The sequence below is a fragment of the Manacus vitellinus genome, unplaced genomic scaffold, assembly GCF_001715985.3.
Source record: "Manacus vitellinus isolate BGI_N305 unplaced genomic scaffold, ASM171598v3 scaffold_131_pilon, whole genome shotgun sequence".
NCBI classification, from domain to species: Eukaryota; Metazoa; Chordata; class Aves; order Passeriformes; family Pipridae; genus Manacus; species Manacus vitellinus.
Window position 1 is genome coordinate 229,090 of NW_021938958.1, and position 16,692 is coordinate 245,781.

The 16,692-nt window shown below is 41.6% G+C and overlaps 1 protein-coding gene across 1 annotated transcript; it reads left to right on the forward strand.

Annotated features, from left to right (window-relative positions):
- Positions 1–9,696: 9,696 nt before the first annotated feature.
- Positions 9,697–15,689, forward strand: LOC103754968 (olfactory receptor 4D9; the record flags this gene model as incomplete). Its single annotated transcript, XM_029957973.1, has 2 exons — positions 9,697–10,611; positions 15,675–15,689. Coding segments are annotated over exons 1-2 (930 nt in total), but the record flags the coding sequence as incomplete, so codon positions are not given.
- Positions 15,690–16,692: the final 1,003 nt, after the last annotated feature.

Genomic DNA, 16,692 nt, shown 5'->3' on the forward strand with positions numbered 1-16,692 from the left:
GGACATGTATCCGAATGTACTGCTACACACGGGCGCTACGTGATGCTTCTTTCCCACTTCGTTCCCTGTTTACTCAGCTTCTTCCTTGCAACATGGATCACAGAGTCCCAAAGCCATAGTTAAAAGCTCAGAGGAACTTGGTACCGTAGTGCCAGTTCTTCTACTGGCAGAAGAAAGGGCATCTGACGTGATATGATATCAGCCGTGTGTTTTCCTCAGTTTTTGTCATGGCACAGGGTTTTCAAATCATCCTACCTCACAGGTTGAGGTGTCTGGAGAAGATCTTTTCCTCCTGTGCTGCACTCGGAGATGCTATTTTGCTGTGATCTCAGTAAGAAAAGCACTCAGACCCTGTAAACAGTAAGCAGTTTATTATATGGTGGGGTTTTCACTGATGATTTCCTTGCTACTCTCATTCCATGACATTTGAGCTGGCCTTGAGAAGCCCATGCTGGAGCAGGTGGATGGAGGAAGGAGGCTGTGACCCCGTGGGAGGCCCAAGATGGAGCAGGGTCCTTCTGGAGACCTGCAGCCCGTGGAGAGGGAAGCCCACACTGGAGCAGGTTTTCCCAGGTAGGACTTGTGGCCCCTGTGGGGGACCCACGCTGCTACAGCTCATCCGTGAAGGACTGACCCCGTGGAGGAGTGACCCACGGGACAGCAGGTTGGGAAGAGCTGCTGCCCGAGGTGTGGACTCACACCGGAGAGGTCCATCAAGGATGGTCTCCAGTGGGAGGGACCCCACGGGAGCAGGGGAAGGACTCCAACTGCTCTCCCTGAGCAGCGGCAGAAACAACAACTGACCGTAACCCCCATTCCCCGTCCCCCTGCAGCACTTGGGGGGAGGAGGGAGAACATGGAAGGAGGGGTGAGAGGAAGGTGTTTTTAAGACTATTTTATTTCTCACTCTTTGGCTCTTATGCTGTTAGTAATAAATTTAATTACTATCCCCACTTTGAGTCTGTTCTGCCCGTGAAGGTAATTGGTAAGTGAACTCTCCCAGCTCTTATCTCAACTCATGAATCCTTAGCTGCTTTTTTTTTCTCTCCTCTGTCCAGTTGCAGGGGGACAGTGAGAGAGTGGCTTTAGTGGGTACTTGGCATCTGGCCAGGATCAACCCACTACATCCTTCTAATTTCCTGCAAGTTTCTGTACTTCCAGTTTCTCCAGACAGCTTGTTATTTATTGTCCCTGTTAAGCTAGTTCTGCCTTTCCTGAAGAATCAACCCTTGTCCTGCATTTGTTCTATCACTGATGTTATTGTAGGATCCATCCTACAACATGATAATTAGCTGGATACACTCACAGAGCAGTTCAGCAATCAATGTTACCTTCTGTCTCACCAGCAAAAAGCCAAGTTTATTTGCACTGGTCCCTTTTTCACTTACTGTGAATCTGAGATTTAAATCTTCTCTTGCACATTAAGTTGCCTTTCTCCTGCTGATAGCAAAAGGAATTCTGTCCTTTACACCTGGGAAAAATTTACTGGGAGTAACTTCAGGCATAGCAGTTGGGCTGTTGAAGCCTGAGCAAATGCCCATTCCTTTTTTATTCCATAGAGAGTAATAGGTACCTCCATCAGTCAACTCATCTGTCTAGTGGGGAGTGTTCCTAGGATGACATCTCTCCAAGAACCCTGTCCTTTTTGTACACTACACATGGAGCCCCTAAAGGGAATATGAATACAGCTTCATGTGTGCAGAACACTACTTTATCTCTAATAATATTGTCTTTCACAAATATTCCCTTGCTCGTAGGTGCCCTTTCTGACAAGAGGAGAAAAGAAAGACTGAAAACACTGCCTTGAAAAAGGGAATGGGAAAACCAGATGTCACTGAGAGAGTTTCTCCTGCTGGGATTCAGGAACACACCTGATTCCAGGTCCTTCACCTCCTCCTCTCTCCCACTGTCTGTGCTCAGGAACATCATCATTGCACTGGTCATGACACAGCAGCATCCCACAGCCCAGTGTATTTCTTTTCAGTGAAAATGTGCAACTTGGAGATCTACTAAACTTCCATCTAATGTGCCCAGGCTGTTGACTGGGGACGGGACCATCTCTGCTCAGGACTGTATGGCTCTGCTCTATTTCTTTGAACTTCTTGCAGTGTTACCTGCTGGCCACCATGTCCTACAGTCAGTACCTGGCCATATGTCACCCCATGCTGTGTACAAGAGGGATGAACTGGAAGGTGTGTTTCCAGCTGGTGGCTGGTTTTTGGTTTCCAGGAATGACTAGTTCCACAATCATCACATAACTCTCAAGCCAATTGAAGATTTGTGGCTCCAGCCCAACTGACTACTTCTGTGATTTGATCTCTTTATAGAGCTCTCCTCCAGTGACACCAGGTGCTGTAATGATCATCCCAGATGTAGTCTTTACAGTTTCGTTCACCCTGGTGTCCTCTGTCTGCATTACAGATGCCATTCGGAGCATCCCACTGAGCACTGGGAGGCAGAAAGGTATCTCCTATCTGTGTGTGAGAAGTCAAAGCCTTTTCATACACCATTGTGGTCAGCATTTTGTAAGGGACATTAAGGGACATTTCTGTGGCCTTCAAATAGACAGAGATATTGTCTATTTGCTGCCTGGGACATCTTCACTGAGAAAACTGAACAAAATCTCCTTTTTCTACACCATCCTCACAGCCCTGATCAACCCACTGTAAGCCTGAGGAACAGAATGGTCAAGCAAGCCTGGAAAAGCTATCAGGGAAGCTGTGGCCTGCACTGAGAGTGCACACTATCTGTCACCATGGCTACAGAACTCCTATTTCTCCTCCAGACTGTAGGGTTGATGTGGAGGGAATATATGATGTACCAGGTATGTCTCTGAAGGTGTCTGGCTTTAAATCCCTGGGTGTTTGGGATAGTAAAAAAAAAAAAGATGTCAAGCATGTGGTCTAAGGGTGGCAAGACAAATAGCATGGAAAAACCTGATTAATAGTTTGTGAAACCCTTTGAAGTTTGGGAAGGAGAAACTTTCAGAGACCAAAACCCTTTGGTGTTTTGTTTTTGCAGGTGGAAATATTTGAAACTTCAAACGGAAGCTGATGTAGCTGAGATAAAGCAAAACCAAAATGAGGAAAGCTTCTGCATGAAAGCTCTTAAGTCAGTTTGAACCAGGATCATCCTGTTGTAAAAAAATCCCTGGTTCTATGCTGAATCAAAATGAGCTGTTGCTGTTTGTTGTGAACAAGGTTAGCTTGTTATGGGTACTGAGGAGAAAACAAGGCTACACACACACAGACTTCAATTTTGGGACTTGTCTACTCATAATTTTCAGTGTTCCCCTTTTATTCTCTCCTAAACAGCACCTGGTGTTTTTATTTTAGTCAACTGGAATTCCCAGGATCATCCCAAATCAGTGCCTTGATCCCACACATTCACACTCACATCATGTGATGGCTGTGTTCAGCCACGAGAGAAAAACACACATTATCATGCAGACTGTTTGAAGTTGTTTTCCACTCTGAGACATAACATCCTCTCTGTCAAAGCACTTAGCCAAAGTCGATCCTCCCTTTTGATTCCAATTAACTAAATGCAGGTGTAGAGTGACTCAGCTTGTTCTCACAGTTTGCTTAATAAGCACCCAAAGTCTTTATCAGATTATTAATGCTCCCCTCCTTTGCATATGTGTATATGTAGATATCTGTCTTTATTTCTGCATATTTGTGCAGCTATGTGCACAAAATATACTCCTGGCCTATCCTGTCTGTCCTCATCTGTGCTGTCTATTCATAATCACGAAGCAACCTACACTTCTCCACAGTGAAAATAGCTTTGGCTTTCACTTTCTCTTGGCACTTAAGGAATATAATGTTTTAACTCCCAGTGGAAGCTTTCAATTTCAGTGTCAAACAAATCTCAGAACATCCAGAGACCATCACCCACGCCCTCCCATTCAGAGCAAGTGGATGTGCTCCTTCCTTGTCCAAGGAGTTCCTTCAGGAGAGCTGAGGTGGGAGCTAAGTGGGACAGAGCCTTTCATTTGTGAAATAGCAGCCTAAAGTTTGTCGAGTTAGTTCAGGAACAAGCTGCTGCTACAATATGACAATATACCGCGATAGGAGTTCTCAGAACAGACAGGTTTGGGTGTCCTGTTCCCACAAGTATTTTGCACTCACTGTATCATCTTACCAGCAGTTGTCACCAAAGCCATCTTACTCAGAGGAGCCTGTGTAATCTTGCTCACAATTTTTAATCATCATTGCTACCCAAAATGAAAAAAAAAACACAGGGAAACAGAGTATAGGTCCTTATATTTTTTTAATCTGTAGGGCTGCCATACCTTGCAACAGCTGAATTATCAGATCTATCTGAGAATTTGGGGCTCTTTTCATGACTCTTCACATGATTTATTTTCTGTTATGAGTTAAGATACTCTGATTTTCCATGCTGATTTATAAATTAGTCTGCTCTTTTAAGGTCTTCAGAGCTTTTATGCTTTTTAAGTGATCCATTTCTTCCCTAAAGATTTCATTTGGATGAACTAACTGCCCCTTCCCAGCTAATAGTCTTTGTCCAATTATGGGCTTTATTAAATGCCTGTGAATGTGCAATGGAGCCACCTGAATATCTTCCCTCAGTCTGGAACCACTCACTCTGTTTGACAGTACTATGTGGAGAGGTTTAATTATGTGCTGAGCATAGACATTACTGACAGATATTTATCTCCCTTCCTTCCTCAGAATGTATTTTTTATTTGGGATGAGGATTTTAACACTGATAGCTTGTTTACAATTGTGAATGTTTTCTTTCTATTTTTGACTTTTCATTATTCAGAAAAGCACTGGTGGCTACTGAGGGTAAATCAGGTCCTAAAGAGATCAAGACCTGCGAGTATTAGAACAAGAGAAAGAAAACATTTCAGAAATATCTGTTGACCAAGAAACGTAGACTGTTTTCATGTATGTGTAATTAGATTGCATTTATATTTATATGTTTGGATTACATAAAGGAATAGAATGGAATACTTCCTTCCTTCCTTCCTGGCGACCAGGAAGGAAGGCCTAAAGTCAAAATCATTACACTGTTTAAATTGTTTCTTTGTCTTATACCTTTTGTTATTAATATTGTTGCTGTACTATTCATTTTTTTATCTCATTGCTCTTTCCAGTAAATTATTCTTATCTCAACCTTTGCCTTTTGTGTCTGCACCTGGAGGGGGAGGGCAGAGTGAGAAGCGGGGTGGTTTTATTGGGAGCACTAATTGGAGAATACCATTACTAAACCACTACAGAGATCTATCAAAAACTTGAATTAAACTCTAAATGTGATTTGCCCTCTATATGTAGAAGGACCCCTACACTAGCTACCATGAAGGAAATTAACTATCCCAGACAAAACCAGCACAGTCCATTAGAAAGACAGACTGGTACTGAGAATTATTTGAATGGACTATATACATGCTCTGAAAGAAATCTTCTCAAGTTTTAAAAATGCAAACACAAAGTCTTATGTCTAGGATAAAGAAACAGTATGTAACAATGCTCTGGGGTTGGGAGTAGAAAATAGCTGGTATCCAGAAAAATATCTGTTCATCCAGATACACAAGTAAGATGTACCTCTACAGTGTGGCCTTGCAGTAACTAAGGCCAACTACATTCTGATCTATAGGAAGCAGTGACTGCTGCTTCCTATAGCAGTCACTATAGGAAGTGATCCCTCTCTTTGTTAGAGCCCATTGGACTCATTTCCCTATTTTCAGCCTTCCCAGAACAAGAAAGACATGGAGTTATTGTAATAAATCCAATGGAGGACAAATTAAAGATAGAGGAAAAGGCTGTGAGGGAGAACTTATTGCTGTCCTCCTCTACCCAATAGAAGGGTTTAGAGAAAACTGATTCAGAATTTTCTTGAAGGTGTACAGTGCCAGGGTGAGGAGCATAAGACATAAGCTGTACCATGGCAGCTTAACTCAGTTTAAAAAACACCTTTCTTTTACCAAGAGTGGACAGGCATCAGAATAGGAGCCAAGACAGAGCAGGACATTGCCACAGAGATACTAAGAGATACTCCAAACTCAACTGGATATGTCCATGAGCAATTTTCTTTTAAACAGGAGGCTGGACTGGAAACTCGCAGAGATCCCTTCATCCTATATGATTCTGTAATTTGCTGATCCTGTAGCTGTGAGATCAAAAATGGGTTACTCTTACTAAAATTCACATACCATTAACAAACAAAAAAAAATGAGCAAAGAATTTATTGATTAGCCAGGTTTTACCTGTTGACTACTGAGATGATCCTGGCATGTAATTCACAATACTGTTGGAAATCACATACAAGTATTCAGGCTTATGGAGCTTAGCACAGAAGGACATTTGCTCTTGTGCTTGTGGGATTATTATCTATAGAGTAAAATAAACCATGAACTTTCTAATTCATTCCCTTATGACCCAATCCCTATATCTCCAAAACAATACTGTTCTGGTCTTCTTTTTTTTTGATCCTGTGAGTAAATCTCACAGATGTTTCAGAGAGAGGGTCTGAGATTAATCACTGGCACAGTGCAGTCCTCAGAAAACACAGCAATAGGCAGATTCATAGGACAGATAACTCTTTATTCAGTATTTTCTCTCCATGCTTTTCTCCAAGGAACTTCATAATCCTTGTCACAGTCATCAGTGATCCATGGTTTTACAACCCCATGTACTTTCTGCCTGCCTGCCTGGCCTTTCCAGGTGTCAGTGACTCTCTAACCAATGCTCCTAGTTTACTCATGATGACTTTTTTAGATTTGATTGGACAACAGGTGCAGAAACAGGTTTAAAATGCTCTGACCTGCAGGTAAGGGCCTTCTTTGTACTCCCTCTCTGCTGTCTCCTCTCTCCTCTCCCCAGCAGTTTAGCTGTCTCTGTTCAAGGTCAGGACTGATACAATATGGTTGTTTAACCTTGTATTAATTTGATGTGAAACAGCTAAATTGTAAGAAAGTTGTGGGAAACCTCATCTGGAAATTGGTTCAGGACTGAAGTGTTTAAGCTTGATCTCTCTTCTTTTTTCTTGTCTTGCCTGTTCTGCATGTATGCTGTGCCTGGCCTTATATCTTGCTGGCTTTTACTTCATCTTGACTACCTAATTTCCTGGTCTAGATTTCAACCTGTTCCACTGCTATGGACTTGTCTAAATGACATGGGAGTATCATGGCCTTGTTTTGTCCCAGAGCCGAGCTGCAGTGCAAACAGGAGCTGGATGCAGTAAACTATGGCAAACGGGACAATGCAAACAAGACACGAAGGATCTCGGATCAATAACAGGCAATAGAACAACACCTGAAAGCGCTGAAATGATGTAATTGTGGGCTTTCTGATTAGTAGCCTGCACTAATCTGCTGTAGTAAATGTCAGAAGGGAACACTGCTACTCTGTGCAGATACAGGGCACCTGAAGAGAAGTCATCACATGTTTGTGCCAAACTGCTACCCAAGAACCAGTCCAGTTTCCAAGCCAGTGTAAATGTCTCGGGTATTTTAAGACATCCAAAATTACTTTGAACCTTTCCTTTCAGAAAGATAGTCCCCTTTTGTGATAGAGCTAAACATCAAGATCTGCTTAGAACAAAGAACAACTAGACACACCCGGAGGATGATTGAATATTAATTCAAGAATCTAAGTAGAATGAGATGCTTATGCCTGTACAAATGAAATTAACTGCAGTCAGTATATCCAAGGTCCTCTCTGAATGTACGGTCAGGGCACACCCCTACAGGATATGATCACATCTGCCCTGAAACAGAGATGTCTGCAAAGTAAAGAATGCACAATATATTCTGTTTCCATTTGGCTAACATACGAATACTACAGTGTAGTGGTTTGAATCTTGTTTTCCCCCAGAGGCTAAGAAAAAAAGTGGTAAACGCCAAGGGGTGGAAACCCCTGGAAGTTTTGAAGTTTGACCCAATGGGCGCTCCTGCAAAATGTAAACATATCACAAGCACCGGAAGAGAAGAGTTGTAGTTTGGTTGATAGGAGAGGTGACCATGTTGTAGAGCCACGAGGAAGGGGCTCGGAGCCCCTTGGGGCCTCTGGGGCCTCCCAGCCCCTGGCTGGGGGGGGACTGCAGAGACTTGGAACAGTGTTAGACTGGACTAAGTGTCTGTAGTATGCCGGGAGATGTTTTCTCTACTGTGCGTGAGCAGAGACTGCAGCGGCAGACGCAGCATCCAGAGACTCTGGCAGAGAGCCAGGACAGATAAGAACTGAACCGGAGAAGCAGAAGAGATGCAACTGAATAAGGAAGACACTGAGTTGTGTCGGAGAGCCGAGAAGGAGAGTCAGCAGCTGAGAGACAGAGTTCTGGGGGTAAGAACTGTACTACACTCCCCAAACTCCTTTGAGACCTCCTGGAAGGAGGAAGATGATGGACTCTTGCTTGAAAGAGCCTTGAAGTGCGACATGCACTGCAGAAAGGAGCTAGAGAGCTCCAAGAGGAATGCAGAGGGGGGCAACCTTGGCTTTTCCCCCCCCTCGCACTGCTGCCAAGGTGGCAGCCTGAGGCAGTGGCACAGAGGCCCTGCAAGGAGCTTGAATCTCCTGGAGATACCAGACCGTCACGAAGACCCCCCCTGTGTCTTTGTGGTATGACCGTGGTGGAACGACCTTGTCTGGGGTTACGAAGCCCACGGAAGACCCCTTTGCCTGCGTCAAGGGGCCTCGTGAGTGCTGGCAGAAATCCAGCTATCAGCTGCTGCATTCAAGAGAAGGAGAATCTGCTGCCTTAGAAGAGACTCCCGCCTTGAGACTGGAAGCGACCTGTCCTTCTTTCCCTCCTGGACTTTTATTTGGAGGGGAGAAGAGATCTGATCCATTGTAAATACTATATGTCATGGTAGAGATAGTTGTGATTGTGTGTATAATGTGTTATAGTATTTATTTGTACAGTCATTGTAATATATTCCCTTTCCCCCACTTTGAGTCTGGTGTGTTTTGTCTGGAAAAAAACCATCTCACATTAGATTGAGATGAGGGAGGGGGCTTAGACTAGGGAATTGGATTTTTGGGGCTATCTCAAACCATGACATACAGGAAACACTATTACACCATAAAACACTCTGAAGTACTCTGAAGTATTTATTTTCTCAATGATTGCTGGAGCAGGAATCCCTGAGTGGCTACAGTAAACCCACCTTTGTTCACACCCAAGAAAGTTACAGATTTCATAGCAACTTTGTTCCTACCGTGATGCTTAGACAGAATGAATGTGTGAGTGGTTTGTTTGGGTTTTTTTCTTGTTTTCTCTTTGTAATCCTCTGTGGAGAAGAGGAATCAGACAGCTCTGAGACTGCAGACAAAGCAGTCCTATGTGGAATAAGTGGTTTAGATGTGTGAATGGTAAAAGGTAATGTTAGAGGGAAGAACTGTTGCACCGAGGAGGGGCTAAAGCCTGGAGTACTGGGCAAACAGAAGCCTATTTATGAAGATAGCAACTAATTGTAAAGTCACACTGGATTTTAAGGGTAGAGATGCAGAGTAAAAAACTGGAGATCAGAAGAAACAGTTCCAAAAACTCAGATTACCTCCACTGAACAAAATATTCACTGTGTAGTGCAGGGATATAAGGAGTTTGCTAGAATGGGAGTTTTCTGAGCCAAGAGAGCAGAAAGATCATCTCTCTTGGTGTTGAAAATCTTAAATTCATCTGTGTCCTTTCTCTGTTTTTCCTCTCACAGGCATGCGCAGACAGTAATGGATGGAGCCACAGAATGTGACCAATCCTGTAATGGAATTTGTCCTCCTGGGTTTCAACCACAGTCTTAAGATTCAGCAATTCCTCTTCACAGTCTTCTTCATTGTCTACCTGATGACCTGGTTGGGAAACATCACTATCCTCATCACTGTTATCACTGACTTCCACTTGAACACACCCATGTACTTCTTCCTGGCTAACTTAGCATTCACAGATATAACCAAATCATCAGTAAGTACTCCCATTCTATTGTCAGGTCTTGTCTCCCAGCACAAAACTGTTCCATTCAAGGAGTGCATTCTTCACATGTTTTTCTTGCACTTTGTTGGTGGTGCTCAAGTCTTCCTTCTTGCAGTGATGGCAGCTGACCGGTACGTGGCCATACACAAGCCCTTGCAGTACTTGACAATAATGAACTGTGAGGTGTGTTTAGGTCTAGTGGCAGGGTCATGGGCAGGTGGACTCATTCACTCTGCAACGCAGATTGCTCTGCTTCTTCCCTTACCTTACTGTGGACCTAACACTTTGGACAATTTCCACTGTAATGTCCCACAAGTGCTGAAAGTGGTCTGCATTGACACCTACCTGACAGAGCTGCTGATGGTCTCAAATGGTGGACTGATCCTCACAGTAATTCTTGTCTTTCTGCTCCTTTCATACACTGCCATTTTAGTAAAGATAAGGAGGCAAGTCGCAGAAGGAAAGCACAAAGCTTTGTCTACTTGTGTTGCCCAGATAATGGCAATAAGCATAACATTCATTCCAGGAATATTCATCTATGCTCGGCCCTTCAAGACATTTGAACTGGACAAAGTGGCCTCCATCTTTTTCACTGGGTTTGTTTCAGTGCTGAATCCCCTGGTCTACACCTTGAGAAATACTGAAATGAAAAAGGCCATCAGGAGACTTGTTTCTAGGGTTCTGTAAGGGAATAGCTTTACTCCCTGATGAATGGTCGCCCTTATTCTTTGTAACTATTGCAACTTACCATGACTGAAATACCCAAAATTCCAGCAAAGACATTTGCATAAGAGAAACCCTTTTAGAGAACTAAGTCAGAGGAAACTCAACTAAGCTTCCTTTACTTTAAGTGCAGTTTCCACCAATACAGCCTGTGGAGTCAAGGGCAGGTTCCCCTAACACTAAATAAGGTGAGCGGGATATTCTGCTGAAAGACGGTTTTTCACTGTTTTTTGGGAGGTTTGGTTTTTTTGGTCTTTTTTTCAGAAGTAAAGGGATCCTGCTGGCTTTTCAGTGGCATGATTTCTTTTTCTGCTACTATGTCTAATGATGAGTGACTTCTCTTTTTTAATATCAGTCACCTTACATTCTTGTGAGAAAAAAATAAATCTGTTCTACAAAATTATTCTTCTTCAGATCACTTAATTCTTATTGACACAACTCTTAGGGTCTACTACAGGCTGCCTGATCAGGGGGAGCAAGCTGGCAAGGGCTCTTGCTTCAGGATACAGGACTGCATTTGCAGGCTCTCATCCTCATGAGGGATTTCAACTCCCTGGATGAAAAGTTAGTAAAAAATGAGTGAAAAATCTTTGGTTTGGAACTGTTTAATAAGCTGAGAAAAAAAAAGAAAAAAAAAAAAGAAGTGTTGCAAAGCAGTCTCTCCCCAGCAGCAGGCCAATGCTGAGCTATTCTCAGAGCAATGGCTACTTTCAAAAAACTCCCTCCAGTTTCCTTGGCGAGTATGATATCATATGACATAAGATACCTCTTTGAACAATTTGGGTCATCTATCCTGGCTGTGTCTCTTCCAAACTTCTTGCCCACCCCAAGCCTACTTGGGGGTAGGGCAGCAAGAGAAACAGAATGTTTTTGCTATTGCTGTTGATTCTTTTATAATGCATGTTCACTGTTTTATTAGTCAGAAACCACTTTTCCCAAGTAGTTAGTACCTTAAGAGACAGTATTGTCATTTTAGTCACTTGCTAATTATTGTTATTTAAATTTCCTTCTTTTTCAAAAGCAAAAGTCAATTATTAATTTGACAGTATCTGTTTCTCTGGGTTTTTTTCACATTTCTCTGTAAAAGAAAACAACCACACCAAGAAAGGTGAATTTCTCATTTTGAAAGTTGCGATGTTTTATAATCCATTGATTCTTCACCTCTGTGTTCCTCAGTGAGTAGATTATGGGATCAACCATTGGAGCAATGACTGATTTTGAGCAGGATGACTTCTCTCTCAGTTCTGAGGAAATTTCATTCACTTTTCAGTTTTGTACACAGTAAAGTTGACACTTCTCCCCAGAACCAATCTTGCAAAGTTATCACAGCTTTTGCTGCACTCTCAAACACTTCTGCATGACTTTGCCATATGTCTTGGACAATGGCACATTTGAATTCAACATCATATCTGAGTTATGGTTCATGTATTTGGAGCCAAAAACAATCCCCAAACAAAAAAACCACCAAATTTGAGCATATGACAATAACTCTTGTCCTTTAAGATGCTATATATGGTACAGAGGAAGATCAAGCTTAACTTAATGTGATTACAGAGAAGTGAGTGTGAGCTGCCTGGCCACATTTGTTCAGAGGGGAAAAAAAAAGAAACAAACTCCTTAGGAAAGATCTTTCTCTTAGAGGTAAATATGCTGAATCTGGTAGTCCAAGTGAGGTGAGTCTGATGCAGCTCCATGTCCCCAGGTCAAACCAATATCAAGTTCAGTCCAACGAGAATGTAGTAATGCAGCAACTGTGAAGAAAAGAGCAACTACTAAGGAGTTTTACTGTAAGGTAGCTAACAGACATCCATTATAAAAACCACAAAGTGAATTCCATATCTCAGTGCTGCTGAATGCCAAATGATCCAAGGTGGTGTTTCTTCTTTTTGGTACCAATGCAAAGAGACAAAGGAATGAGAAATTTGCCCTATGGAATTTTGTAATCTTAAATATTACATTGGAAATGAACGAAGTATGAATGGAGATATGTGTTTGAAAGCCTCAGGAGAAACTGTAGAAAAAAGACTTATAAAAATATTGTGTTTTAATTGCTTTGTTACATTGCATGTGATTTGATTTAAACAGCCACAGAGCATCATGCAAAAAAAAAAGAAACTGAAGCAGAAAAGATAAAACCAAGATGAAGAACCAGACTGGACCCATAAAATACCTACACAAGAAGCAGAAGGGCAGTGAAATAGCAGGGGTTTGCACACCTCTGGCTTTCACAACAGTGATAACAACCAGAATGTTTGGACACAAGCGTCTTACTAGTTATGGAAGTGTGGAAGCAGAAACAAGTGAAACCTTTGTGAGAATGACTATGAATGAATGAAATCAGGCGTTTAGAACTAATATCACCCTCCCTTTCGAGAAGATTTCACCTTATAGAGTGTTGCATTAATTGCATATATTCCAAGGTCACGTACATGCACCTTGCCATATATCAGTCCTATTTCCACACATTGAATTAAATTTCCTCTAAACCTTCAAATGTAGGGATGGTTTTGAAGTTTGTTCTGAATGGAATAGGCAATTTGGCTTGGTTAATAGCCTGAACCTGAGCTTGCAACATTCAAACTGTAGTTTCCAAATTGAGGTTAAGCAAAAGAAATCTTCACTGCCAATGTGGTTATACTGATCTTTAAAGTCTGTCTCTGCCAGGAAGGTTTAGAGGTGTCATCTGACTTAGTTAACTGACCCTTTTTTCTGGAGAAACAGAGTTAATGAAACTTCATTTACACTTCTACAGACTTTCCTTCTGGGAGTTAATGTATTTGTACTTCTGCCAAAAGATATTTTTGTTTGTTTGTTTTATTCCTTGAAAAGACAATACTGAAAGAAGCCTTTCTTAAAAAAAAAAAAAAAAAAAAAGCAAGCTTAATTGCTCTAATAAAATAACAGTAGTGTAATTAGCCTGAATCACTTTAAGGGACATCGCATTTCAAATGATTCAAGCTTTTAAATTCATGCCTCTTTTAAAGATGTTTCAGACTGCGGTCCAAGAAGAAAGAGACATCCAAAATCATTCATCAGTTTAGCATAAACCTTTTTTATAACTGCTGCAGGGCCCTCCCATCAAAAACTGTCAGCAACTTACCGTGTTTTCTGAACTCATCTCTTCTGCTCCCTATCTCCATATGTCATGTCTGCATGAAAGATACTCCAAATAGAAACTGGCTTGGTAAACAGTGAGACAGGTCTTTGGTTTCTGTAAATCAGAATTTCACACCGAGGAAGGAGCACCGATTTTTGGTATTTTGGAAGGAGCCCTTGATTTTGCTAGAGCTGAGCTCACTTACACCGTCCTCTCTCCTCTATAAAGAAGGGAAGTTCTGGTTAAATTATGCCTTTTAGTGGATCAGAACTACACAAATAGACTAAGGCAGAAGTTTGTGGCTGGGGGCATTTCCCCAACCCCAATATTTGAACTATTGATTTAACATGCCTAATCTGATTTCAAGCTAGTATTAATTTTATATAGTTTTTCTATGCCTCAAAGAGACAGGCATGGGACTCTGTAGGGGACATTCCCATAAGGTTGATCCAAACCCTAGTATACAGTATTGAGATTACATGAGGAAGACAGAGAGATTTTGGTAAATATGTCACAGAACCCAGTACAGGTATTGTCCTCCTCAGAACCACCACGGCACAGATCTTGGAAAGGTGGGAATTTTTTGTCAGGTGCTGCTGTCCCACAGTATTAGGCTTCTCATGAACCAAGATAGTGCCCATATCTGGTTCCTTAGGTGCCTATCAGAAATTAATTTAAACAATTAGTTTCATTCAGAGTTCACAATAAGCTGTAATAGAGCCAAACTCATGTTTTGGACAAAAATAAAGAAGAAACAGAAGTTGCAAAGGCATTTCGTTGGCTCTTCCCCAGCCTTTAAATATTAATGCATATGTATGCAACTATGTATGTTCATCTGGTATGTGTGCACACAACAAACTACACCCAGCATGCTATCCAGAGTAAACAAATGAAATAAGTGTACCATATTTGTGATACCTTAGGTAATGCTTCTAATGAAAACAGTATGAGTTTTGGTTTAAAGGGAGATCTAGTAAAAGAAAAAAGAAAGATAAGTAAAAGATAAGAAAGTTAGTTTCCTTATGTTATGAAGGACATTACCATAGATATTACCATGTCTAAAATATGTTTCACTTACTCTGAATGCATTTTTACGGAAGAACGCATTTTAACAAAAATAATACATTTCAACATTTTCATTCCTTTCTATTATTTTCAGAAGTCTGTGTGAAATAGTATTTAATAACTAATTAATTAACTTTTTTTGACAAAAATGAGCTCTTGACATGCTGCCACAGCTTATGGTTCTGTCAAGATCACCTCCTGCCATGGGAGAACTTGATCTCCTCAAGGAGGCTCTAAGGGAGATCAAGCCTTGAGCCATGGCTGAGTTACAAACTCCCTCAGGCAACCCACAAGTGGGCAAAGTGAACCAGTGAGCATGACCCATGTGAGTTTGGATCATGCAATTCACACATGAATAGCAGGTGGCTATTCAGGTATGAGGATGTGGGTACAAGGAGTCTCATGCACACCCTTCCCTTTGCAGGTAATTTGACTACAATCCAGCCACCTCATTCCATAAATATGGCACTGTGGAATTAATTTCACTTAACTTTAGACACATGGACTGTATATCTTTAGGTGTGACCTACCCATTCTTTGTATGCAGTGAAAAGAAACAAACACCTCTCAGTTCTGATACATCAGATCCTTTGATATAATGTCAGCACAAATTAAAAGAAAAATCATGGGAAAAGAGAGAGAAAGAGAGAAGGAAGGAAGGAAGGAGGGAAGGGAGGAAGGAAGGGAGGAAGGAAGGGAGGGAGGGAGGGAGGAAGGGAGGAAGGAAGGAAGGAAGGAAGGAAGAGAGAGAGAGAGAAAAGAAAAAGAGAGAGGAAGAAAGGAAGAAAGGTAGAAAGAAAGAAAGACAAAAATAAAAATAAAAACATAAACCAAAAGAAAAATATGAAAAAGAAAGAAGAAAAGGAAGGAGGAGCAGCAGCTGAGGGACCTGGGTGTGTTTAGTCTGGAGAAAAGGAGGCTCAGGCGTGACCTCTCCAACTCCCTGACATTGGAATGGGTTGCCCAGGGAGGTGGTGGAGTCACCATCTCCAGATGTGTTTAAGAAAAGACTGGATGTGGCACTTAGTGCTATGGTCTAGTTCACGTGGTGGTGTCTAGTCATAGGTTGAACTCAGTGGATCCAGAGATTTTCAATAAAATGCCCAAGTTAACAGGAATCTAAATTACAGGTTTTCAAGTATTTCATCATTAGGAATTCCCTAACACCAGGAAATGGGAAAAGGGTACGCATTTTAGGCAATCCAAATATGCCCTAAGTTGTTCAAACATTTCTGTAGATTTGCACTGGACTGTAAATGTTTTTTTATTTTCATGATTACTGTCTTTTTTTTCAGGGTTCTGCAGAGTGAAAATGGAATATGAAAACTACGCAGTAGTGACAGAGTTTGTTATTTTGGGATTGTCCCAAACCTGTGAAGTTCAGATTATTCTCTTCCACTCCTTCCTGCTTTTCTATATGATCATTCTGCCAGGCAATGCCATTACCATTTTGCAATTTGAGAGAATTCCCAGCTGAAATCACTCATGTTTTTTTTCCTGGCCAATTTGGCATTCTTGGGTATCTACTACTGTTTTGTGACCCTGCCCAAAATGTTGGCTGCTTTTTTCTCACGCCATAAGACCATCTCCTATGGGCCTGCATGGCCCAGCATTTCTTCCTCCACTTCCTAGGAGCAGCTGAAGCTTTTCTGCTCATGATTATGGCCTTGACCTCCATGCAGCCTCTTTGAGCCTGACCTGTCAGTCAGCTGCTCACCCATCATATTTTGGACTCAGTCCTCATGAAACCTTTTCTGTTGTGTGCTATAAGAATCCAAATATAGCTGCATATGAAGTAGGTATTATTATTATTATTATTATTATTATTATTATTATTATTATTATTATTATTATTATTTGCTTATTCCCTTTCT